This window comes from Sus scrofa, chromosome 6, assembly GCF_000003025.6.
Source record: "Sus scrofa isolate TJ Tabasco breed Duroc chromosome 6, Sscrofa11.1, whole genome shotgun sequence".
Classification (NCBI taxonomy): Eukaryota; Metazoa; Chordata; class Mammalia; order Artiodactyla; family Suidae; genus Sus; species Sus scrofa.
The window spans coordinates 10,699,994-10,726,262 of NC_010448.4; the positions used below are offsets into that span (position 1 = coordinate 10,699,994).

Consider the following 26,269-nt stretch of genomic DNA (forward strand, 5'->3'; position numbering starts at 1 on the left):
CATCCCTCTTCACCTCACTCTGCTCCACTCCTCTGGCCTCCTGCAGATGCTCTTCAAACATAGCAAACTCGGCCCCCCTCAGAGCCTTTGCATGCACCGTTCCCTCTGCCCAGGACACCTTCCACCATATACCTACATGGTTACTACCTGGTAGGTCCCTCACCTGCCCCCTCACTTTCCTGCTCAGGCACCTTGGCCTCCGCTTTATCTTCCCTGACTGTGCTATTTAAAATGCAAGGCCTCCAACAGTGCCTGGTATTGAAGCAGACATTCAGCAGATGCTTGTAAAGCCTTAGTAAGCAGCAAGACACTCTTTGGAATGGGGTGCCCCAAGCCAGCGTCTTGAGCAGCTGACTGATTTAACAACAGACCTGCAGTCGGAGGAGGCTAGGGTAAGGGCACCCTTGAGGAGGACAGAGCACCTGAGATGACAAGGTGTTTGGACAAGGGTGGAAAATCAGCCGCGAGGCTAGAAGCTAACAAAGCAAACGTGTGAGGGAGTGCGGGGTGGGCCAGGTAGGCTGCCCTCTGAGGGAGTCTGCAGAGACTTCAAGGGCTCTGGAAGCCTGAGATTTTACTTCCGACCACAGGAAACTGACAGCACCTGCAGCGGGTTTTTAACATACCCCTCCGGCCCTTACTGGAGGGGAAAATATATGGCCCAGGAACCCGAGATGAGGCCATGGAGATGCGGTGGCTTTGACACCCAGTCATTGAACGGCCAGAAACTTTGAGATCGCCGAGGGACTAGTGGGCGGAGTCCGCCGAGGCCCCACCCCTTCCCTGGGAGAGCGGAAAGGAACCACCCGGTCCCCGATGGTTCCCGGCGGTCCCCGATGGTTCCCGGAGCACAGACTCAGCCGGAGAGGTGCAGGGCAGTCCGTAAACGTCGCCTTTATTTCCGGGCGGGCCTTGAAGAAAGGGAGGGCCGGTGGGTCCTACTGACCTAGGGGGGCGTCAGGGCCAGCTCCGCCGGTAGTGCCAGGTCGCTCCCACTGGGGAATTGCCGGCCGGCCTGTAGGGGCCGGAAATCAGGCTGCGGGACCCTGGTGCCCGTCCACGCTGCCCCGTGCCGCCTTTTCCCTGTCCCCACCCCCCGAGGACGCCCCGCACCTGCTCACCACCCCCCACCCCCTGAGGGATTCCGGGGACATCCCGCCCGCTCTTCGCGGCCTGTCCTGCCAGCATCCTGAGCTCTACCTTTCATTTGCTGGCTCCGACTTCTGGGGTGCTCTGGGCCTGGGCGGGGACCTGCCCCCGAGTTTCTCCAGCTCCGCCTTCAGCCTGCGGAGAAGGAGTAGAGGAGGGGAGAGCGGGAGTGTGGTGCGGGGCAGAGAGGAAGCCACTCCAGGGAGGCCCAGGAGGCGAGAGCCCCGCCCACAGGGACTCCTCCCCCCCGCTTGACCCCGCCTCTCTGGGAGGTGCTGGGCCTGGGGCACTTCGGGTTCTTCCCCTCTTGGTTTCCAGTCTCACCCGTCCTTCTCTGCCGAGGCGCCCGGGACCTCGGGCGGCGAGCGCAGCCGCTGCTCCACCTCCTCCAGCTTCGCCCGCGCCTGCCTCTCTGTGGGTGGGCGGGGCGTCAGGGGCGGGGCCGGGAGATCCCGCGGGCACCCCAGCTCCGCCGCAACGCGCGCGGGACTCCCACCTTCGGTGAGCAGCTGCTCCTTGCTGCTCTGCAGGGCACGGATCTCCCAGGCCAATCGCTGCTTCAGCATCTGCGAGGAAAGAGAGGAGCCCTGTTCGTTCAGATGCCTCCTGGGGGCCTCTCCTCCTTTGCGCCTCTCCGAAAGTTCTCATCTGAATTAGGGTGTTCATTAATTCAGCTATCCATCAATTCAGTGTGCAGCTTCTGCTGTGGCTTGGCTCCGGCAGAGCTGCTTGCCCCTCAATCACACCTCACATCCCCGTGTACCTCTAAAACCTCATCTTTTCCCTCCTTCTCACACCCCCTGCCTGCCCCAGCCCCACCATTTGCTCCTTCTCAAATACTCCAGGCACAGGTCAGCCCCCCAGAGACATTTGCACTCAGATACACCTGCACGGCTCCCTCACTTACGTCCTTCGTGTCCGTGTTCAGATGTCACCTGCTCAGAGAGGACTTTCCCACTGGCATTACATGTTCTACCTACTTATGTTCCTGTTTAGTCGGGGTATGCCTCCCCCTGCCCCCAATCAGCTTGGGGACAGAAGACACTTGGCCAGTGTGGAATGCTGCTGGACACATTCAGAGACATTGATTGAACAGAAGAATGACCTGACCATGTTTGGTTGAGAGAACCCATTTGCCACTGGAAGATGAGCACTCTCTAGGCGAGCAGGAGGTAAGTAAGACCTGCGATGGCAGCTGTAACAGTCTGGGTAACAGATGCTGGGGGTGGTAGTGGGTGGGGTGGGTAGAGGTGGCCAGGTTTAAGGTAGAAGCTGAAGGACTGAGTTGAAGGGGTGAGAGGAAGAGAGTCAAGGACTACCCCTTGGCCCTGGGCCTGAGCAGTAGGTGGACCCTGGCCAGTCGACAGAGACCCTGGCTCTGGTTGGGGAGGGGAGGTGTGGCTTTGGTTGAGGCAATGATAATGGCTCACGTGGAATTCCCAGAGGTCCTTGTGCTGGCCTCTCGAAGCCTCCAGCAGTTCCACGTGCCACCTAGGGGCCAATATCCAGGAATGAGAAAACACGTGCTAGGATGGACACCAGCCAGGCCCAGGCTGGAGGTTGCTCACACCCAGGCCTTCAGATCTCTGCCTGGTGCTCCCTCTGCCAGAAGTCCCTTTAGGGGCTTTATCCTCTAAGCCGTGCTTCCAACAGCTCCCTTTCCAACAAACTCTCCCTCATGCCAGCCCCACTCCCATTCCCCACAGCATGCTACTCCATGCCCTTGACCCCAGGGTTACCCCAGCTTCCTCTGTCCTTGACTCTCTGCGATCTGAGAGTTATGGATAGAAATTTGATCTGCGTGCTCCGCCAACATGTACTTCCTGGGAAAGGAAAGAAAGCCTCACTCAGTTAAATGCTCTGAAGGAGCCACCACTCCTTCCAACACGAGTGGGGCTGGGAGTCTGTGCACAGCCTCATCATCCTCCTTTCTTTCGACCAAGCGTGAACCTTCATAGGCCTCTCTGATACTCCACCCTGTCCACTCTGTCCCCCATCAAACCATGCCTCCCCAAGGAACCTGTGTGAAGGTACAGTAGTTTAGCATCATACATTCTAATTCCCGGGCTGAAGCGTGGAGCTGCTATTCCTCTGTGATCATGGACACGCTTATTTAACCTCCCTGGGTCTCAGTTTCCTCATATGTAAAATGGTGGTATTGCCATTGTGAGGATTAGGTGATCACTGAACAGAAACTGCTCATCACACAGTGGTGGGAGTGTTATCAAGCATATATACACGTTAACTATCATCAGGTTTCCCCACATTTTCTTTGCTTTGCTTTTTTTTTTTCTTTTGTCTTTTTAGGGCTGCACTCGAGGCATATGGAGGTTCCCAGGCTAGGGGTTATATCAGAGCTGTAGCCGTTGGCCTACACCACAGCCACAGCAACACCAGTTCCAAGCTGCATCTGTGACCTACACCACAGCTCAGGGCAATGCTGGATCCTTAACCCCTGAGCGAGGCCAAGGATCGAACCTGAGATTTGTTTCAGATTTCAGATTTGTTTCCGCTGAGGCACATCAGGAACTCCCTCCCACATTATTAAAGTCTTGAGACCACTGGTCACAAGAAAGTGTTAAGTAAAGGTTCAAAGGATGAAGACATAGATGGCTGGATGGATAGTGAATTGGATGGGTGAGTGGTAGACTGGAGAGATGATGTCTGATTAGAGAAATGAAAAGTGGAGAAATGATGGACGGATGGAGAAATAAAGGCAATATTGTCAGAAGGGTAGATAGCTGTCTAGAAGGATGGTTGGATAAAGAAATGAATGGTTAAATGGGTGACGGGAAAGGCAGAAGATGGAACAAATGATTGGATGGGTGGAAGGTGATTCGATGGAAGGCTGGACAGATAATGGCTGTCTGAAGAGTTAAGACAGTTGCACAGATGTATGGCTGGATGAATGGGAGAGTGGGTGGATGAGTGGGTAGATGGATGGGTGGGTAAATGGGTGGCTGGGGGCATAAATAAACAGGCAGATAAACAAATGAATGGATGGTTGAAGAGCTGGAAGACATAGACTAAAACCAGTGGATGAAATTTATTTGGTAAAGAAATCGGCGATGAATGATTAAATGAGTTCATCTTAACACCACCACTTGATATCAAAGATGCACAAGAATGTCTGCGTCTAGCTACCTGATGTTTATAGAAAGGGGGAATGAGGAGCGTGTGTCCAAGATTTATTTTCCTTAACTCTTGCCTCCTCTTCCTTCAGCCTGGGGAAGAAGGCGAGGAAGAGCTGGGCAGGACCTCTTACCTCTGAGCCTCACCTTCCTTCCTTTGGCAGTGCAGCTGCAGGATCCGCAGCGCCTCTGCAGGGAGAGGAACCAAGGGGCTTTGTGAGCGCTCTTGAGGAGTCAGGGCTGGGTGGAAGCCAGGGCCCATATCACACGGGGCGCTGGCGGGCACCGAGGGCACACGAGTGTTTACTCCAAGTCAGATGGCAGCCAAGGCAGAGAGCTGAGCAGAGAGGGGAGCGCCCTGACTCAGGTTTCAGGGAGATTCCTCTGGCTGGCTGGGAACTTCAGGCTTTCGTGGGGTGATGGGGTAGAATAAAGAAGATGAAGCAGCTGGTAAATACCTTGCTTTTTGCTCAAAATCTCCTCTAGATGCACTTTCTCTCCATTCACTGGAAAACATAGTGACATTTTGAGCCTCCAGGGGCCTTATCCTGTGCCCTGACTGCAACTTGATGCAAAGGCAAGGCCCATGGTCCCAAAGATGGTATGGTACAGCCTCAGGGGAGGGGAAGCATCTTCTCATCAACCCTGCACCCATCTCCCGCTGGGGCCCCTCCTGATCCAGCTTCTCCCCCTCGGGGCCCACATGCCCTCCAAGTGCTGAAGGAGTGAAAGACTGCAGGGCTCCCTTGTTAGAACTCGCAGGGTTTATACTGAGGGTGGAGACTAGGAGACATACCACGTCAAGTAGAAATTAAGGCTGTGAAAAAAATGAATCGAGCCAGGGAGAGAAGCGGGTGTACTATTTTTAAAGGGGTCCATCAAGGCAGACCTGTTTGGGTCAAGTTTCAGCTGAGAGCTGAAAGGTCACTGAGAGAGCAAGAGGCGAAGGGGATTATGGGCCTCGCAGGTGGAGGGAACAAAGACCCTGGGCTGCGCACAGGACCGTCAACACTTGGGCATGAGATCTCTGGGTCCCTCTTCTGGTCCCACTTACGGGAGTCCAGTTCCCTATGCAGGGCCTTCCAGACAGCGTGGGCTTCTCCTAGTTCCTCGCTGGATTTCTTCTTTGCTGGGCCAAAGAAGGGAAGAAGACACACTGTGAGGGCAGCCTCTAGGATTGCTATTCCTGCACAGACCGTGACACTGCACACTCATCGTCGGACACCCTGCAGGGGCCTGGGTCTTACAGATGAGGAAGTGGAGGCTTTCAAAGCCCAGGTCCTTCTTGGCCAGCTGGCCATCTTAGGTCCCAAACTTTACCTTGTTGAAGCTCATTAATCCGGTTAATCAGGTCTTCAATTTGTGGCTCCAGGCTTCCCTCTGCAGAAAGAAAGAAAGATTGAGGCAAAGAAGGCACCTGCCTGGCTGTCCAAGGCAGAAGGAGGCAGGTGGGTGTGGGCACTGTGACTGTTGCTATCAGTCAGCATGTATTGAGTGTGGGCTGTGTGCCAGGTTCTGTAAGAAACCCTGGCAGGGCGTGTATTCTGCCTGGGAGACAAGGACATTGAACAGAGATTCCCGATGTCAATGCTGGTAGCAGTACATGCTATGGAGGAAAATAATGTGAAGCAAGGGCTGAAGAATGAAAGGGTAGAAGGTGCTTCTTGAGATGTGGAGAGGCCCCAAACCAAGGGAGGGAAGGGAGACCTATTGCTCTGTGGGGTGGGATGGGGGGACATGCCAGCCAGAAGGACAATGAGTATAAAGCCCCTGCAGTGGGAGTGAGTAAGGCACATGCCCAAAATATGCGGTTAAGGGGTCTGGTAGGGCTGGCGTGTGTCTAGTGATCTAGTGGAGAGGAGCAGTAGGTAATGTGGGGAAGCAGGGGTGGCAGATCGCTCAGGCTTCTACACATAATTCTGAATGCGGTGGGAGATCTTCTGCCTGCCCCATCCTATGAAAAGCCTGGCAGGCTGGGTTGTCCCATCTGTCTACCTGGACTCTGTGTTGGCCTCATGTGAGATATGGGGAAGTGCCACTTTCATTTTGACAGCCATCACCGTTTCCAATGATCACTGTCTCTTTAGGGTGTCGTCTCTAACTTCTCACAGTCCAAATTTCAGTGCTCTGTATGGGGAAGCCTTCCCCTCGTCTCTCTTCAAGGCTGGAAGCACAGAGTGAGACCCTCCCAACCCTGCCCTCACCACCAACCACTAAGGCATTCCAGAGTTAAGCTCAAATTCTGGATTTTCAGAGGCTGCCAACTCCAGTTCTGGTGACTTCCAGGAGACTAGGTACTCTCCAAGGTGCTGATTATGACACAAATCCCTGGGGTCTGTTTTACTGGAGCTGGTCAGGGTCGCTCTGCATTTTTAATCTTGCAATTTCTCTACCCAGTTTAGCCTATGCAGCTGGTCCAATACACTTTTGTATGTGACCACAGAGTTGGGGGAAGGGGAAATTCCTATTTATTTGCAAATAATAAATAATAAATGATGGACTGGGGCGGGGAGTGGGGATCCAACCTCAAATCTAGCTGGTATTCTGCCCCAGCCCTGCTGTGGGCATTGGATGCAGGCAGGCTCCCAGTCTCCCATCAATAAACAAAGCAAAGTGCAAAGCTGTTTGCATTGCCATCTGCCTTCTGTATATAAAAGAGGAGACAGGAGTTGCCTTCATGGCTCAGAGGTTAAAGAACCTGCTTAAGCTCAATGAAGATGAGGGCTCAATCCCTAGCCTTGCTCAGTGGGTTAAGAATCCAGCGGTGTTGCTGTGGTTGTGGCATAGGCTGACAGCTGTGGCTCCGATTCGACCCCCAGCCTGGGAACCTCCATATGCCATGAGTGCAACCCTAAAAAAGTGGGGTGGGGGGGACAAAGAATAGATACTCAAGAATGTATTTTTTTTAATCTCTATAAAAATACCTAAGAATTTAAAAATAGTTGCTGCTGGCCTGTAGATCAGGGAATGAATGATTTGTGTGTGTGTGTGTGTGCATGCGTGTGCACATATATGCATAATGATACTGGAGAATTGGGTTTCCATCCTCTTATACTTCTTGAATTTTGAAGCTGTGTTTTGTGTTTAAAGAATTAAATTGTATAAGAGGGAAAAAGCACAATGGGATAATTTCCCAAGGTTGTGAGTTGAGGGGGCTAAGTTTGAACATCTTCCTGTATCCCAAACCTCAGGCTAAGCCTCAGACATAAGGAGACACGTGACCTTTCTGCAGCTTTTTCACCATTTCCAGTAAGTCTTCGGTCTTCTTTAAAGACTTGGTCTGACCTGTGGAGATGAAAACCAGAATTACAGCATGCCATGAGAGTGAGACGGGACTGAGGAAAGGTCCAAACTTTTCTGGGAACGGAGGGAAAAAGCCTCAGTGGGTTCTGAGGACACCCCTGGGCTGAGCCAAGGATAGGCTGGGGGGCAGATTTCCAGCCAGAGCAGGGTCCAAGCAGGACCCCTGATGGTGTGTGCCCGATGAATCAAGAACTCCTACAGGTCAGTTTTCCCTGAAAGGTCATGGAACACCACAGTCATCCCCTTAACGAAATCCCAAGGTGAGAGAAGGGGATGTTCTTTTGCTGCTGCTGTTCAAAATCAGCACGAAGTTTTAACCAATGCACTAGGACAGAACGATATCATATGAATTTCTTTAAAATCATGATAGGCCACAATGTGCAAATTCTTAAAGAACTGAAGGGTCTAGGAAATGGTTCACTAATGGCTGCTAACATCCACACAAGACAACTGGATATTCGGAGTCTCCTGATGGAAGAACACAACACAACCTGTGAAGGATTTTACTCCCTCACCCCAACACCCCAAAAAGGGTGGGGACTCTTATCAAGTAATCAGGTTTCCATATCTAAACACCAATTCAGAGGAACCATACGAGACAGGAAAACATGTTAAATGACACCGTGAGAATGAAATCAGCATCCTCCAGACTCCAGGTGACAGCGTGGGACAACTTGGTTTCTTTGACAAATAAATTGCAAAGAAGGAAAAGAGAGAGAGAGGAAACTCTACAGATTAAAAGAGATTTGAGGCACTTCAGACTATACCACAAAGCTAGTCATCAAAATGGCATGGTACTGGCACAAAAACAGACATATACATCAGTGGAAGAGCATACACAGCCCAGACAAATACACACACTTATGGTCAATTAATCTACAGCAAGGGAGCCAAGAATATACAATGGAGAAAAGACAGTCTCTTCAATAAGTGCTGCTGGGAAAACTGGACAGCTACATGCAAGAGGATGAAATTAGAACACTCTCTAACACCAAACACAAAAATAAACTCCAAATGGATTAAAGACCTGAACATAAGACAGATACTGTAAAACTCTTAAAGGAAAACATAGGCAGAACACTCTATGACTAAATAAAAGCAATATCTTTTGACCCACCTCCTAGAATAATAAAAATAAAAGCAAAAATAGGGAGTTCCCATCATGGCACAGTGGAAATGAATCCGACTAGGAACCATGGGGTTGTGGGTTCGATCCCTGGCCTCGCTCGGTGGGTTAAGGATCTGACATTGCTGTGGCTGTGGTGTAGGCCGGCAGCTATGGCTCCAATTGGACACATAGCCTGGGAACCTCCATATGCTGTGGGTCTGGCCCTAAAAAGACAAAAATAAAATAAAAACATAAAACCAAAAATAAAAAAACAGGACCTAATTAAGCTTAAAATCTTTTGCACAGCAAGGGAACCATAAACAAATGAAAAGACAACTCACAGAAGGGAAGAAAATCTTTGTAAATGAAGTGACCAATGAGGGATTAATCTATGAATTATTCAAACATCTCATGCAGCTCAATATTAAAAAAATTTAAAAATGGTCAGAAGATCTAAACAGACACTTCTCTGAAGACAGACAGACAGATGACTAGAAAGGGCATAAAAAGATGCTCAACATCACTAATTATTAGAGAAATGCAAATAAAAACTATCACCTCACACCAGTCAGAATGGGCATCATCAAAAAGTCTACAAACAATAAATGCTGGAGAGGACGTGGAGAAAAGGGAACGCTCTTACACTGTTGGTGGGAATGTAAATTGGTACAACCACTAAGGGAACAGTGTGGAGGTTCCTTAAAAAATTAAATATAGAACATATGATGCACCATATGGCTTCCTGGGCATCTATCTGGAGGAAACTATAATTTGAAAAGATACAAGCACCCCAATGTTCACGGCAGCACAATTTACAATAGCCAAGGCATGGAAGCAACCCAGATGTCCACCAACAGAGGAGTGGATAAAGAAGATGTGGTACATATACACAATGGAATATTACTTTAACCATAAAAAAGAACGAAATAACGGCGTTTGCAGCAACATGGAGAGACCCAGAAATTATCATACTTAATGGAGTAAGTCAGAAAGAGAAAGACAAATATCACATGAAATCCCTAATATGTGGAATTTAACAAAAAATGATACAAAAGAATGTATAAAATAGAAAGAGACTCAAAGATTTTGAAAACAAATTTTTGGTTACCAAAGGAGAAACGTGGGGTGATACATGAGGTGGCTGGGATTGACATATACATACTACCATATGTGTAATAACCTACCTGGGAAAAGAATCTGAAAAGGAATGGATATAGGTATAACTGATTTACTTTGATGTACCCCTGAAACTAACACAACTTTGTAAGTCAACTACAATAAAATTTATTTTAAAAAGAAAGAGACTTGAGACATATAACAATTAATTGTAGCAAGAGACCTTATTTGGATCTTGATTCAAACACAATTTTGTCACATATACCATTTTGTACTTTTTTTTTTTTCTCCTTTTTTGGCTGCCCTGAGGCATATGGAATTCAGATCCAAGCCACAGTTGAGACCTACACTGCAGCTGTGGCAATGCTGGATCCTTAACCCTCTGGGCTGGGCTTAGGATCAAACTTGCATCCCAGGGCTCCAGAGATGCGGCTGATCCTACTGTGGCACAGTGGGAACTCCACGTCTATGTACTCTCTAGCATGATCCTGTGTTAACTTTTGAAATTATAACAACAACAAAATCACAGGGAAAATGCCAACATCTTAAACTCTTGAAATCAACGATAAAGGGGCAACGCGCAGTGACCCATTGCTCTCCAAGAAAAACTAAGCGAAAATAAAAGGCAGTTCACAAAACACATAGGACAGACAAAAAGTAAGTTGAGGAGTTCCCGTCGTGGCGCAGTGGTTAACGAATCCGACTAGGAACCATGAGGTTGCGGGTTCGGTCCCTGCCCTTGCTCAGTGGGTTAACGATCCGGCGTTGCCGTGAGCTGTGGTGTAGGTTGCAGATGCAGCTCGGATCCCGCGTTGCTGTGTCTCTGGCGTAGGCCAGTGGCTACAGCTCCGATTTGACCCCTTGCCTGGGAACCTCCATATGCCGCGGGAGCGGCCCAAGAAATAGCAACAACAACAAAAAGACAAAAGACAAAAAAAAAAAAAAAAAAAAAAAGTAAGTTGAGAAATGCTTACCCACTGTACATACAGAGGAAAGCCCCTCCCGGAGACTATGCTCCTTAATGCCCCTCTGCAAGGTTACAAGCTATTTGTGTCCAGGTAGACTATGCTCCTTAATCCCCCTCTGCAAGGTTACAAGCTATTTGTGTCCACGTGCGGATCATCCAGTTCGCACATGAGTGGTGTCATGTCCTAAATGGCATTTCACAGCTTGTACGTTTCACTTTACGATACAGACAAATAATCCTTTTTTTTTTTTCCTTTTTTTTTTTTTAGGGCCGCCCTAATGGCACATGGAAGTTCCCAGACAAGGGATTGAATCAGAGCTACAGCTGCCTGTCTACACCACAGCCAGAGCAACAAGGGATGTGAGCCATGTCTGCGACCTACACCACAGCTCAAAGCAATGCCAGATCCTTAACCTACTGAGTGAGGCCCGGGATCAAACCCATAGTCTCATGGACAGTAGCTGGATTTGTTTCTGCTGCATCGCCACGGGAACTCCGGGACTAATAACCCTTTTAAGCAGTCCCCTACTGATGGATTTTTAGGTTGCTTCCTTTCTTTCCTTCTTTTACTGTTACAAACAATGCCACAGTGATCATCTCTATTGGTTTTCTTGAGAAGCCATAACAAAGTATCACCAACTGGGTCCTTCTGTTGCGTGTCGGTGCTTCACCTGCAATTTTATCCTTGCATGTCCAAATTCCCCTCTTATATGGACCCCAGTCATTCGCTTAGGGTATACCCTTATTCAGGACAACCTAATCTTAACCGGTTTTGTTTAAAAGACTCTATTTTTAAATAAGGTCATATTTTGAGGTTCTGGTACACATGAATTTTGGGGGAACACAGTTCGACCCAGGGAACATCCTCGTACAGTCTTCTTCGTGCATGCACAGGAATATATTAGAATGAATTCCTAAAAGGCCCACAAGAGACTCCTTCCTCAGACTCCTACCAGCCAAATATGTTTTGTCACTTTTGCCAATCTGATAGGCAAAAACACTACCTCATTTCAAACCTTCTGATAGTAAGTATCAAAAATGTACTCAACCTCTCTAGATCAGAAATTCCACCTCTGGGCATCGATTTTAAGGAAACAAGGATGGTAGGCAAGATTGTTTCATTGTTCATAATCGTAAAAAATGGAAGCAATTTAAAGATGCCTTCGTTGATTACAGCACATTCATAGGTAAAATCTTTGCAGCCATTAAAACTCATGTTGTAAGTTGGGGGTTCTTAATCTGGGCTTATTAAATTTTGTTGAAATGTTTGGTGGCATATTCACTTTATTTACACCTTTTTGTTTTGCCTGAGACCTTTTTACAAATTAGTATGTATTAATTTAATTCTGTCTTTGCATTTCTAAATTACTTAGTAAACAAATGTAGAAGAACATGGAATAAAAAAGTAAAAGTCTCTTCTTACCAACAGCCCCTCATCCAAGCTTGGTGAAGGCACGGAGAACTTGGTAAAATGATCTCATGGATTACTTTAATTTTCACTTACTCAAGTAACATTCTACAAACATTCAAACACTGCAGAAATATGTGAGGCTAAAATGAAACTTCTGGTGTTCCCTCATGGGTCAGCAGGTTAAGGATTCGTTGGTCTTTGGGGCAGAAAGGATTCGATCCCTGGCCTGGGAACTTCCATACGCCATGCATGTGGCCAAAATAGAAAAAAAAAAGAAGCAAAAGAAATTTTCCCTTCTCTCCTTGACTCTAAATCACACTACCTTTCTCTAGTATCATCAGTAATAGATTTGTACGTCTCCTCTGGAGGCTTAAAGTCTTTAAAATACAAATATCTAGTACTCTGGATATTTGGAACGGAACAAAAAAAAAATTAAATCTCATAACAAAGGGAGGTGTCTGTGATCACTTGTTTTGTTTTTAATGTTATGAAAATTTCCAAATGCACATGACAGTAGAGAGGACACCTGATGAACTCTTGCTTGCTCATTGCCCAGATTTGACAATCATTAATATCCATTTGTATTTGCTTCCTCTATTTTCATTGTGCTCAAATATTTTCAAGCAAGCCCCAGACTTCATGACATTTCATCCCTAGATACTTCATTCAGAGTCTCAACTACTAGAGGACATTTTCTTAGATGACTCAAATCCGCAGTCACGCCAACAAAATTAGCAATCATCACTAATCACTGCATCATTCATATCATCAAATATAGCGTAAGTGTGGTTTCCCAATTGTCCCCAAATGTCTTACAGCTGGCTTGTGTAACCATTCTGCGAAAATTCCACCTGCGTTTTCCCTCCCTACCGCATTTCTAGTCCCAGTCACAAGGTTAAGATCATGAGTGATCAGTCAATCTTCTAATTTTGAGCAATTTCGATAAAGCTAAACCTACACAAGTATAAATCAATTATAAATGGCAGGCTTTCTCTGCGAGAACGTTATAAACAATATTTAGAAAATGCTGGAGTTCCCATCGTGGCTCAGTGGTTAACGAATCTGACTAGCATCCAAAAGATGAACCTGTGATCCCTGGCCTTGCTCAGTGGGTTACGGATCCAGCGTTGCTGTGAACTGTGGTATAGGTCACAGACGTGGCTCAGACCTGGCACTGCTGTGGCTGTGGTGTAGACTGGCAGCTGTAGCTCTGATTCAACCCCTAGCCTGGGAACCTCCATTTGCCGAGGGTATGGCCCTAAAAAGAAAAAAAAAAAAAAGCAAAAAAAAGAGAAAATGCTTATAAATTATATAACTTTCTTATATGCTCAAATATAGGAGTATAGTACAAACTTTAGATTATGAAGACACTTTAATTTTGGAATTAATGACACAAAATACTGTGTTTTGGAACAGATAGGTCTCATTTTGAATCGAGGCTCTGTCTTTAGCTCTGTAGTAAATCTTTTAAATAGTCCAACTAACATCTTGACAAAATGTTTAAAAAAAATCAGCATGACAAAACAGACTATAGAGCATGAGCCCCTTTGAAACATTTTATTGTGAAATAATTTCAGGTGTACATAAAAGTTGTAGAAATAGGCCACAGTACTATTTGCCCTTGTACCAGAATTCCAATTAATGAACATTTCTGCACATAAATCACAGGCATCATGATCCATTATTTACTAATATTCCAATGTATAGTTCCTATTTATGAGGGGACTCTACCAGGTAACTGCTGGATAACCATCAAAATCGAGATGTTAATTTTTTTCTTCTTTTGGCTGCATACAAAAATTCCCAGGCCAGGGATGGAACCTGAGCCACAGCAGTGAAAACACCAGGTTCTGAACCTGCTGAGCCACCTGGGAACTCCCGAGATGTTAATACTGACCAATATTCATGTATGATCCTCGGATGCCATTCAATATTTTTTCCTCTTATTTTTTAGTTATTTCGTACTACTTACATTTTCCTTTTAAAAAATGCTTCCACCTCTGCTCAGTCCCCCAAATCCAAGTCCCTTGTTTAGAGTCACCAGACGGGCCTCTGAGACTTCAGACGTTTTTCTGTGCAACACATTCAGGATCACAGTCGAACTGCCTCTTTCTTTAACCCCAACTTGCTGGTCTCTCCTAAGAATATTATCTCTTAAAGCGTACTGTGTCAATGAATCCCGATCTTAGCCTTTTAAAATTAATTTTAGCTAATTAAAGTAAAATAATTATTTCTTCCTGCCTCTTAAGAAAAGCAAATGTCCACTACACAGGCATTTCAAAGTGCGTGGATATACCTAAATTTCGCCACTTCTGGGACTGCTCCTGTGTTTTGCTTAGGTCAACATTCCAATGCCGATGCCTGGATCACAAATCTGTGTATTCTGATTACCAAGTATGGTGACTAAAGATATGAAATAGCATTTGAGATGTGAAAAGTATTCTGCCATGGGAGTGCCCATCATGGCTCAGCAGCAATGAACGGGACTAGTATCCATGAGGCTGCGGTTGCTGTGGCTGTCTGTGGTGCAGGCCGGCAGCTGCAGCTCCCATTTGAACCCTAGCTTGGGAAAAAAAGAAAAAAAATCTGCAAAACTTCCTTTAGTAAAGCCTTTCCTAGCCACTTCTGCTGTTGAGGCAAAATAAGTTTGTTCTGTGAGTAATCAGTAGCAGATACCCCTTCCTTTCTAAGGCCAATTTCAAAGATTTATTTTATTTTAATTATGATTATTTTTTTAGCTATTTTAAAGCCATACCCACCACATATAGAGGTTCCCAGGCTAGGGGTCCAATTGGAGCTGTAGCCACCAGCCTACACCACAGCCACAGCCATGTGGGATCTGAGCTGCATCTGCAACCTACACCACAGCTCACTGCTGGATCCTTAACCCACTGAGCAAGGCCAGGGATCGAACCTACATCCTCATGGATCCTAGTCGGGTTCGTTAACCGCTGAGCCACGAAGGGAACTCCTCAAAGGTTTAGAAACGGTAACCTGATATGCTTTTCAATTGTCTCCATTGCTGGTGAAGTAAATCATAACTTCTTAAAAAAAAAAAAAAAAAACTGATAATAAGGTTTTTCTTTTCTTTTTTTCTTTCTCAGCAAAATGGTACCTATAGTATAGTTTATTAAAGGAGTTCTATTGGCATCTTTCTTATTTCTTGTTGAAAGCTGGCACTTAATGTGAAGCCATAATCTAGGAGAGCTCTCAGTGTTAGTTATCTCATTATTCATACAATAAAAAAAGAAAATTACTGAGCATCTACTATATGCCAACCGGGCATTGTTTTAGGTGCTGGGAAAATGGCAATCGATGATCTGCCCGCCTGAAGCTCACATCCTAGGACAGACAATACACAAATATATAACTATAATTATCTGGAATGATGCAATTCAGTGCATTTATGAATAAGTGTGAAGTAGGGGGGGTCAGAGGGAGAGAAAAGGAGGGCAGAGTCAACAACTGTTGAAGCAGAGTGATGGGTACATGGGCATTCATCATGCTCTTTTCTGTGCTTTGGTATATTCTGAAATTTTCTAAAATTAACAATGTTAGGGAGTACCCATTGTGACTCAGTGGAAACAAACTTGACTAGTATCCATGAGAACGCAGGTTCAATCCCTGGCCTCCCTCAGTGGGTTAAGGATCCAGTGTTGCCATGAGCTGTGGTGAAGGTCACACACGTGGCTGAGATCTGGCGTTGCTGTGGCTCTAGCGTAGGCCAGCAGGTGAAGTTCCAATTAACCCCTAGCCTAGGAACTTCCATATGTGGAAGGTGCAGCCCTAAAAAGCAAAACAGAAACAAAAACAAAAGACCCCCACAACTCTAGTGGCATAGCAGTGGGTCACTGGCTTGGGAGATTTTCTTCTTTCGGCTAGACTGTAATTTCCAACTTTTATTTTTCCTCTCACTGGGGTGTGGTGTATCAATATCAACAAAAATACCTTGGAGCAAAGAAGGTTCCTGTGGGAGTGGCCATTCACGACTGAGATCTAAGAGTCCATGCAAAGTGTGATACGAGTTGCGAGTTGCGTGTGAAATGCGGTTAGGGAATTACGTTAATTTTCTTAGATGTGGCAGCAGCTGAGTGGATTTTGTGAGAACATCCACCCCTTTTCTGTTTGAAGGGATGCAGACTTAAGTGTTTAGTCTACTGTTTACTTTAAAATATGTAAACAATAGAGCCAAAAAACTTCCAACAGTTAATCTAGATGGTGAGAAAACACGTTATCTTCACTTTTTCAAACAGCATTTTTTTTCTATAAAAGGCTTACAATTGTACTTTTTTTCGGTACTGCGATCAATATTTCATTATTTTAAGGAGACAAAGCTCCTTCCCTTCCGCCCTGGCCGCCAGACGCCCAAGTGCCCCCAGTACCTTCAGCCTCCTCAACCTCCTCCACGACTTCTGGCGGCCCCAGGTCCACATGCTCCAACTCCCCGGCCATGGCCATTTCTAGGGCAAGGCTGGTGCGCCTGCGCTTTGGGTGAGGATTGGTTTTAAAAAAACAAAAACACACAGAAGGGCAGTGGGAAAGTTGTACAGCGCGCATGCGTCCAGTGCGCCTCTGCTCATTGGTTGACCAGGTTGCGGCGCAAGGTTTCAGCTCCCGGAAGTGGTCCGCACTGAGCTTGAGTGGCAGTTAGTGCGCATGCGTAGAGTGCACCTTACAGCGCACGTTCCCCCACGAGGCCCCTGACTTCAGGTGCGCGAAGAGAAGGGCTGAGCTAGCATCTTCATGGTTGCGGAGCAAGGGCTGTGCGCCCCCAGAGAAACCAGGGGGCGGTCTCCCTCTCTAGGTTGCTTGTGTTGTGCCGGTTGTGAAAGTCTGGCACAAACGGGCATGTGCTGTGTGGTGTTCTACAAGGGTTCAAGTCCCTGCTCTCTCACACATCCTCCTGTAACAGCCTCTGAGAGGTTATCTCCATGATACGCATGAGTAGAATGAGCTGTGGAAGCTAAGTGTCCCTGTGTAAAAATTCTGGATCTCAGCCACCTCTCATCACAGCAGCTGCAGCCAACACTGATGGGGTCGTTTTTGACTGGGTAAAAACGAAGTACATGAAAGGCAAAGGGATGTCCTTGTGGGCGTGGGTTTGGGGCCCGTTAGGTGCAGTTTTTCTTCCCTGACAGAGGCTGCAACATCAAGTGGATGCGGTGAGGCAAGGCAGAGGGAGGGGAAGAGGGAGGCTTAGGAGTCTCCCAGAGGTGGAAGGGCGTGAGGGGGCTGAGGAAGCAGCCTCTCGCCTGTGTGCAGTCAGGCTGCCACCCATCATTTGCGGGCAGCCCTTCGGATCTTGCTCCATTGCCCAGGAAGACGGGGACACACCACCACCACTAACCCCCACACCCTGCTCCTTGGAGATAAGGTAAAAGCCGAAGGTGGTGGTTCCCCACACGGCCCAGTCTGGGAGCTCTGCCTCTCAAGGTCCAGTGAACAAGCCGTTATGGGAAGCTTGGTCTGTAGAGGCAGCTGGGGCTGCTGGGGGTGTCGAGTACTTGGGTGGGTAACGAATGAAGAGCCGATCCTCCTCTTTCTTCACCCAACGCAGGAGTTTGGTCACTACGAGGATGGCACCCGCCTTGGTCACCAGGGGGCTGAGGCAGGTATACAACTCAAATTTGGAGGTCACCTGGGGGATTAAGAGGAGACAGAGTCAGTGGGGCTGGAGCTGGCCATGCCCAAGGCTGTCCACCCAACGCTAGCCCCACACCTGTCTCCAGTTTGGAAGATTCACCTGGCAGCAGCTCCTACCTGGTGCTGCCTGGTCACTGGGCTAAAAAGCAGGTAAGCTGTATGACTGTTATCATGAGTGGCTCAAGGGATCAGTTAGCTCTAATGGCTTCAATTGGGTGATGCTGGTGGTGTGTGTGAACACACATTCTGAACCTCAGTTTGCTCATCTGTGGACGGGGGATAACAACAACAATGCTTCACATTTTGGGGGGAGGAGCGGGCGTGTCCGAGGCATGCAGGAGTTCCCAGGCTAGGAACTGAACCCGAGCCACAGCAACGACAGCATCAGATCCTTTACCCATTAAGCCACCAGGAAATTCCTACAATGCTCAACATTTAATGAGCAATTGTTGTGTACAAAGTCCTGTTCTAGGCTCCACACACCTTTGCTTTTTATCATCTGTAGCCTAGACATACTATGAGGATTAATTCAATTTAATCTTTATACCAACCTGAGAGGCTTAACCTGACTAGGTCACCAGCATCTTTCCACACTACCTCTTTCTGCTCTCCTTGCTCCCTCTGTTCCAGCCATTCTAGCCTATCCCCACTGTGCTTCAATAAAAGCAGGCTCAGCCTCACTTCATGGCATCTGCACAGTCCTTTCCCTCTGCCAGGCATATACTCTTCCTCCAGATACCCACATGGCCTGCAACCTTCCCTTCCATCTCCTGATCACCCGATTTAAGATCCTGGGCCTACCCTATCTTGGTTGTGCAAGACCACCCTCCACTACACGGTCCAAGGGCTCATTGGACAGATGGTCAATTTCAGGACTGGCACAGAGAAAGAAGAATCTGAGCTTGGAAGATCTGGTGCCAGAAAGTAAGAAGCGCTCACGTAGGCATGTGGATGCGTCAAAAAGACACAGGGGCCAGTACGGCTAAATCACAGCTCCCACTGGCGAAATCAGAGACAATCTGAGCACAAAAATAAATGACAGGAAAAGAATTTAGCCCACTGAATTCAAGAAAAGTTCAGGCGAGGCTATAAAATTTGAAATTCAACAAATAGCAGAAAAAGTTCTTCCACACAGTGGAATCTCAACTAATCAATGGAGACGTTACAATGATGTTAGATCAACATCTGGTAAATACCAGAGAAACAACTGTTGTAGGTAAGAATCATTAATGGATATTGAAATTAGCGCATGAAAATACGGTGAAAAAGAGAACCTGACATAATGACCACAAGCTATTTATTGATTACAAAGGACGAAAAGACTAAAGTGAAGTAACCTGGCAGATAGCACGTTAATGATTAAAGTTCACAACAGCGGGACACAGGAGTTTCCTGAAGGCTCAGTGGGTTAAGGATCCGCTGTTGTCACCGCTGTAGCTCTGGTTACAGCTGTGGCTAGGGTTTGATCCCTGGCCAGGAACTTTGGCATGCTATGGGAGCAGCAAAAAAAAAGGGGTCCTTCTTATACGAAGAAGAAAAGGATACATCCATGATACATCTGCCCAAAATGCATGACCTCAATTTAGTCCTGATAAAATATTCAAAAAACCCAACTTGAGAGACACTCTACAAGCTAACTGGCTGGTGCTTTCTAGAATTGCCAGCATCATGAAAGACAAAAAAAAGACTCATGAGTCATGAGGAAATGTTCCAGAATAAAGGAGACAAGGGAGACACAGTAAATAAATCTAACGTGTGATCCTGGACTGGATTCTGGGCCAGAAAAAGGACATCGGTGGGACAACTGTTGAAGTTAGAATGAACTCTGTGGATAAGACATAATTACACTTATGTTAATTCCCTGATTTTGATGAGTTCCTGTGGTCACGTTAACATCTGGAGAAACTGGGTGAAACACCTATTTAAAACAATTTTTTGCAACTTCTTTCTAAGTCTAAAATTGTTTGTGAATGAAAGTTAAAAAAAATTTTTTTTTTGGCTGCCCCATGGCAAGTGGAGTTCCCTGGCCAAGGATCAGATCTGAGCCACAGTTGCGACCTATGCTGCAGCTGTGGCAACACAGTCCTCAACCCAGTGTCAGCTGGGGATGGAACCAGCATCCCAGCGCTGCAGAGACATCACCAATCTCCTTGCACCACAGCAGGAACTCCTAGAAGACTTTTTAAATTAAATACAATTCTCAGTCTAGAACAATGTCTGATGCATAACAGATATGTAATAAATGATTTAATAAAAGTGCTCTAAATGACAGAATCTAGGGGAAGATGCCCCTTGCAGTGGAGTTACTATGAACAAACTCCCTGAACTGCTGCTGGCCTTTCAATAGAGCCATGGGAAATGTGGACAGGAGCCCTGAAGAGACCCCAAGGAAGGACACACCAGGTGGAAGGCACAGTACGGGACCAAGCCTGTAGTGCGCAAGAGTGCTGGGGACTCACAGAATCAAAGGTCAACTGGTACCTGCCCACATGCGGGCAGGGCTCATGGGAAATCTGCAGGCATCCTGATGGCTGTTAATGGGACCTCACAAAGGTCAAAGACACTCTACTGGTGGCTCCTGAGAGAACAGTCAACAGAATGATGGGACTTAAAGGTTTTACCACTTAATGGGTTTCAAAGACAAGTGGCGTGGCAGGGCCACTGTTGGAGGCAAAGCCACAGCCAGGCAAAAGGCACGGTGTGCTTAAAGGAGGCTGTTGTGGCTAGAGGGCATACAGGGAGGGAAAGAAGGCTAGAAGTAGAGGATTAACTCCCCTCAGAGCCCTACCCAACTCACCCAGGCCAGCAGCGTCTCCTTCTCTGCCACGTGGTAAATGAGGCGCAGAGGCCGGGAGGTGTTATGGAGGCGGGCGTGCAGGCGGTGGTACAGGTCCGACAGGCGCTGGCGCTCTTCCTCTCTGCTGTACGGGGCTTCTAGCTCAGGACTGCAGTGATGGATGCAGGTGGGGACAAGGTCAGTCTAGGGCTTTCTTGGCTGGCCTATCTACCCTTGGTCTAGGGAGTTCAGTGAAGTTAGGGAGTTGAGCCTCCTCCATTAGCCTGGAGGACTGCCAGGGTCTAACCTCCCCATTAGAACAGAGGATGTCTTGAGGTTGATGGCTGAGCTTTCTCCATCTGGCAGAGACCCATTCTACCGCATCTTTCTAGAGCCTGGCTGGCTCTCTCCCCAGAATCATGTCTAGGAGTCGCTGAACTCTCCCGTTAGATAAACCTTCCCACCCGGCCACTTGCCCACAGGGTCGGGGCTCACCTGGTAAACTGGGGCAGCTGGCGGTGATGGTCGGGGATGTCCAGCGGCTTATAGAGGAAGTGCCGGAGGCCAGGTGCCCCCACAGCCTGCACACTGTAGGCAGAGGCATTGGCTGATGGGGCATCGGAGAAGCTGGCAGCCTCCCGGAGGGCACGCATGGCCCCAAGGGAGTGCATGCCATCTTCAACCAGGCGCCGGCAGGTGGCCATGTCATGGAAGGCCTCAGGGTCGGTGCCAAGCAGCAGCAGGCAGACAGGCATGGCGTCGAGACGGGCCACGTAGGCATAGAAGAAACCATCGGGATTGAAGCGGGGCAGGCACACCGGTGCCCATGCCTCGCCTGCAGCAAAGGCCGGGGCCCCCACCCAGTCCAGCAGCAACTGCAGGTCAGCTGGGTCCAGCCGGCACTCGGCCAGCACAGTCCGCTCCTGGGCTGCGGTCACCAGGCGACCGCCAACCGCCAGCACCGAGAGCGCCAGGCCAGGAGCTGTGCAACGTCGGAGCAGCGCGCCCAGAGCATCCCGCAGCGGGCGAGCCAGAGGCACGCAGCGCACGGCGCCCAGGAGCAGCGCACCGGGGTCTCGCTCCACACTGTCCAGAAGCCGGTCCAGGGTGCGCTCGGAGCCGGCCAGCAGGCGGCGCAGGTCGTAGTTCTGCTTGCGCGCGAAGATGCGGGCCACGCTGGCGCGTGTCAGAGTGCTCACGATCTGTGCGTGCACCGCCAGCAGCTCCCCCCGCAGCTGGGCGGCTGACTGAGGAGTCCTTGACACTGCCACCAGCAGCAGTGGGCCCTGCTGTAGGAACACCAGCTTGTGGTCCTCTGGGGGAGGGAAAGGATGGGGCGGGGGTAGAGACGGGTCAATGGTGGCAGGAGGGGGTCAGGTGGTGCTCCTCCCTGCTTCCCCTGAAAGGCACACACTCCTGGTCCAAGACCACACAGTCACTCTAGGGACACCAGGACTAGAATGAGGACATGCTGGGCGAGTTTGGACATTCGCAGAGACATGATGGGACCGTCAAGGAATCAGGCATCCAGCATGGAATGAGGAAGATAGAGCATGGACCAACAGAGCTAGAAAGACAGCCATCTGAGCCACCCAACCCCGAAAGGCACGCTCTGAGGCAACAAGCAAGCAGTTACTTAGATTCCAGTCAGTTAATCCTCAGAACGCAGCAGGGGAAACAGACAATGTACCTCTTGGACAGACTGACATCTGGCCAGCATCTACACACACTGAATCATTCATTCCTAACTAGGTGGATAGGCCCCCGGGGCAGCCCAGAGAGACCCACTGCCAGACAGCCAGCCACACTCCCAGGCACCATCACCTGTTCTGCTTCCTCCCCTTTGCTCACCAGCATAGATGGCACGAATGGCATCTCCTGCACTCTGCACAAAAGACACGAGGGCTGTCATCACGCCCATGGTTGTTGACAGTGCCTCCACGCTACCGTACCGAGAGTAGATGGGCTTCCCGGCTTCACTCAGCACAAACACGTGCTTCCTCTTGCTGCGCCAGTCCTCGTCACTGGGGTCCCCGCCCTGGGCCCCTGAGCCACTCTCAGGGCCACCCATGGGACAACTCTCAGAGGCTGCAGGACCCCAGAACCCATAGGGGCATGATGGAGCCTCTGACGGGAGCGGCAGGCTGGGTGGCTGGTCCTTGGTCTCGGATCCTGAAAGGGAGCCCCTGGTAAGTCATCTGCCTGTGGATTCCCATTCCTGTATCCGCACACCTACCAAATCCCTCTGGTCCTGCCAAGACCCGTGGCACTGACCCAGACTTCCTGGGTCTCCTCTACTCCTCAATGATGCCCAGTAACACTTAGGTTTCAATGATCCCCAACACCCCAATAATCCCATCTCCCTGTCATTATCTAACCCTCTCTATCCCTACAGACCAATTATTTCCCTTTCAATAACTGCCATTCCCAAGCCTTCAAAGCATCCCAATACCTCTGCATGATTATCAGCATCTTTATCTTGATTATCCACTAACACTCACATCTTAATCCCCTATTCACTCTCACTGATGTTCACTAACATTCCAGTGACCTCACGTTAAATATCCTGTTCTTACATGACCTTCACTTTTTTTTTCTTTTTCTTTTTTCAGCCACATCTACAGCATATGGAAGTTCCCCAGCCAGGGATCAAATCTGAGCCATTCACCAATGAAATCCACAATTTTGCTGCCCTCTACTGACTACCCTCCCATTTTAGTTGATGTCCACATATTCCCAATGATAACCATCATTATCCATTGGCAACTATGTATCAACAGTTTTCCCACAAAATTCCAAAGACCTCATAGTCTCTCATTGACAGTTCCGATTACCTTCTCCAATATTTGCCGATACCTCCCAAGTTCTCAAAGATGCCCCCCCAATGATTAATTTTCAGTGATGTCCACTGATCTTTCCCAATGACCCCACGAACATCCACTAATTCTAAGATGGTCAGGGAGCACTCACGCCCCAATGACCCCAGATGATCCTCTAGTCTGTATCTTTACACATACAACAGGGTCTTCCAGGATCTTCCTCTTGGTCCTCTCACTCTTCAAATAATTTCTTTTTTTGTCTTTTTTTTTTTTTGCCTTTTCTAGGGCCGCTCCCGCGGCATATGGAGGTTCCCAGGCAAGGGGTCGAATCGGAGCTGTAGCCACTAACCTACGCCAGAGCCACAGCAACGCGGGATCCGAGCTGCATCTGCAACCTACACCACAGCTCACGGCAACGCCGGATCGTTAACTCACTGAGCAAGGGCAGGGACCAACCCGCAACCTCATGGTTTCTAGTCGGATTCGTTAACCACTGCGCCACGACGGGAACTCCTTCAAATAATTTCACTGATGTCCACTGATCACTGTTAACATCAACTAAGGTCTGGTTCTTTAAAGACTCCCTTCAACAACTACTACCAACTCCTCAATGACATAAATACTCTGAGTACTCATTGGCTCCCCCACTGATCCTCCTTCCCACCTCAGTGGCTTTATTTATTTCTTCAGTTTTTCAGGGCCACACCCATTACATATCGAAGTTCCCAGGACAGGGGTTGAATTGGAGCTGCAGCTGCCAGCCTACGCCACAGAAACACCGGATCTGAGCCTCATCTGCGACCTACACCACAGCTCACAGAAACACCAGATCCCTAACCCACTGAGCGGGCCTGGGATGGATTGAACCTGTGTCCTCATGGATACTAGTCAGGTTCTTTAACGCTGAGCCACGACGGGAACTCCCCACCTCAACGACTTTAAAAACACCCTAACCTCCCAAAACATTGATTTCTAAATAGTTCCCCTTTGAGTCTATTAACTTTATTTTGGTCACTCACTGACTTAAACATCCTATATCCCCAGTGGCCCGCTCTGGCCCCAAATGATTCCTTTCTGATTTTTCAATGATCTAAATTTACACCGGCTCCCCAGTGAACATCCATTGATACCCAATGATTTCCTCTTTACTCAATGATTTAAACCACAACGTGAGTCCGCAATGACTTCCCGCTGACCTAAGGTATGGTTTAAACTACTCCCCTGGGTCCCAAAAGACTCCTCCTTTCTGATCCCCTGTAGGTCTCCCCCAACGAAAACACCCCCTAGGGATTCCTTCCATGACCCTAATGAAGGGAATGCATACCTGTTTCCTCCACGCTTCCATCTCCAGGATCGGGCGGGTCCTCTTGAACCCCTCCACCATCTCTAGCTTCCTCACTGGGGAACCGCGTGTCCTCCAAGTCCTCCGCGTCCCCGGGGGCTGGGGCAGCAATGTCTCCTCCGGCCTCCATCTGAACATCCCTGTTGGGGAGGGGAATGGAGGGTAACCTGCATCAAAAGAAACTTCTAAAAAGCTTTTACTGAGCCCGGCCCCCTTGCACACACTCCTGGGGTTCGTTTTCCCCTGGCTTTTAACAGGATGAGAATTTCAAACACATGACCACATTCTTGCAACCTCCAACACTTTCCGAATAGGGAGGCTCTACCGAGCCTTAGGAAATAAAGATACAGAAACACCTGTTTTAACTCCGTATCTCAATTGGCCAGGTATCATTACTTCCCGTAGCTGCGGGAGAATCACACTTCCGGGTGTGGCTGCAGTCTTGCCACACTTCCGGGTCCGCCTGCGCTCGGAAGGCACTTCCGGTCGCGAAGGTTTATTTGCTCCCTGGGGCTCCCGACCCCTCTCTCTCTCTCGTCTCCCACTCGTGTTCCCTCACCGTTGAGATGGCGCGCGCCACTCCTGGATCTACGTTGTCTCTGGCCGGGACCCCAGAGCCCGGTCTGCACTCGTTCTCACCCCACTGGCACGGGCAGCCAACTGGGGCGAGCCGGGCCCTCTTCTCGTACTGAAGGCTTCAGGCGAGAAGGGGGCGCGGTTCATGCTCAGCCAATCCGGAGTACCCAGGGTGGCACTGCCTCCTTTATGGCCCAATCAAGAAAAGCCGGACCCCTCCCCCTGTTCCGCTCTCAGGTTGTCCGTCTCGTATCTCCACCAATACTGTGCCTCAGATTGCTATTGCACCCGCCTATCCTTTGACTGACATTCCTCAGGACCCAATCGAAGGCTCGAACCTATTCCTCTCCTCACTGGAGGAGGTTTTCAGCCTAAGTCACGGTAGGTACCCGCACCGGATCTATAGATGTGCCAGTATCTAGTCAACTTCACCCTCCCTTATCCACCAGGAAAGGCAGGGCGATGAGGGTGGAGTGGATTCTGAACAGAGAGAAAGTGCTCGGCGGGTAGTCGCCTTTTCCAATCGGAGTGCCGTGCGCAGGCCGGCTAGCCTATGGGACTCAGCTGCTAGGGCGAGAGGCGGGCCTCTCAGAAGTAGGAAGTATTCGTGGGTGTCTGGGTGTTCGACTTGGCGTCCTCCGGGAAAAGGGAAGCGCGAGCCGTGGACATGCTCATGGCGCGGAGCGGTGAGTTTGCGAAGGCCATGTGTAGGCTGACCAGGGCAAAAGGCCTAGCTGACCTCATTTCCGAAGCTAGGACTCTGTGGGCGGAGCTATGTGATCCAGAGCACCCGCCTCTGTGGGGTGCTTGAGGGGCGTGGCTTTGGGACGCTGCTGATTACTCGTTGGTTGAGGAAAATGCCCCTCCCTCCCCAGCTCACCATCATTGGCTGCGCATGGGTAGAGCGCGAAGCCCGCCGGTTCCCGCC

The 26,269-nt window shown here is 48.8% G+C and overlaps 2 protein-coding genes and 1 long non-coding RNA gene across 5 annotated transcripts; 1 reads left to right on the forward strand and 2 right to left on the reverse strand.

The window, feature by feature from the left end:
• Positions 601 to 16,779, reverse strand: SYCE1L (synaptonemal complex central element protein 1 like). 2 transcript variants are annotated; one of them, XM_013988493.2, is made up of 12 exons: positions 16,568 to 16,779; positions 7,503 to 7,565; positions 5,601 to 5,660; positions 5,335 to 5,409; positions 4,739 to 4,786; positions 4,415 to 4,469; positions 2,889 to 2,972; positions 2,580 to 2,640; positions 1,646 to 1,715; positions 1,474 to 1,561; positions 1,201 to 1,284; positions 601 to 911 (listed from the first exon to the last, which is right to left on the reverse strand). In XM_013988493.2, the coding sequence occupies exons 1-12, from the start codon at positions 16,740 to 16,742 to the stop codon at positions 896 to 898; spliced, it is 879 nt and encodes a 292-aa protein (XP_013843947.1). In that variant the 5' UTR covers positions 16,743 to 16,779; the 3' UTR covers positions 601 to 895. The 2 variants fall into 2 exon arrangements, with proteins under 2 accessions (XP_013843947.1, XP_005655816.1); XM_005655759.3 differs by having other exon boundaries at positions 601 to 1,015.
• Positions 776 to 8,556, forward strand: LOC110261268. Its single transcript, XR_002345304.1, has 3 exons — positions 776 to 868; positions 2,146 to 2,321; positions 7,472 to 8,556. It is a non-coding gene; the product is annotated as an uncharacterized LOC110261268 (long non-coding RNA).
• Positions 13,728 to 25,481, reverse strand: MON1B (MON1 homolog B, secretory trafficking associated). 2 transcript variants are annotated; one of them, XM_005655760.3, is made up of 6 exons: positions 25,325 to 25,481; positions 24,748 to 24,905; positions 22,456 to 22,776; positions 21,100 to 21,919; positions 20,626 to 20,773; positions 13,728 to 17,823 (listed from the first exon to the last, which is right to left on the reverse strand). In XM_005655760.3, exons 2-6 carry the CDS (start codon positions 24,893 to 24,895, stop codon positions 17,614 to 17,616), a joined length of 1,647 nt encoding a protein of 548 aa, XP_005655817.1. In that variant the 5' UTR covers positions 24,896 to 24,905; positions 25,325 to 25,481; the 3' UTR covers positions 13,728 to 17,613. The 2 variants fall into 2 exon arrangements, with proteins under 2 accessions (XP_005655817.1, XP_003126899.1); XM_003126851.4 differs by lacking the exon at positions 25,325 to 25,481 and adding an exon at positions 25,122 to 25,296.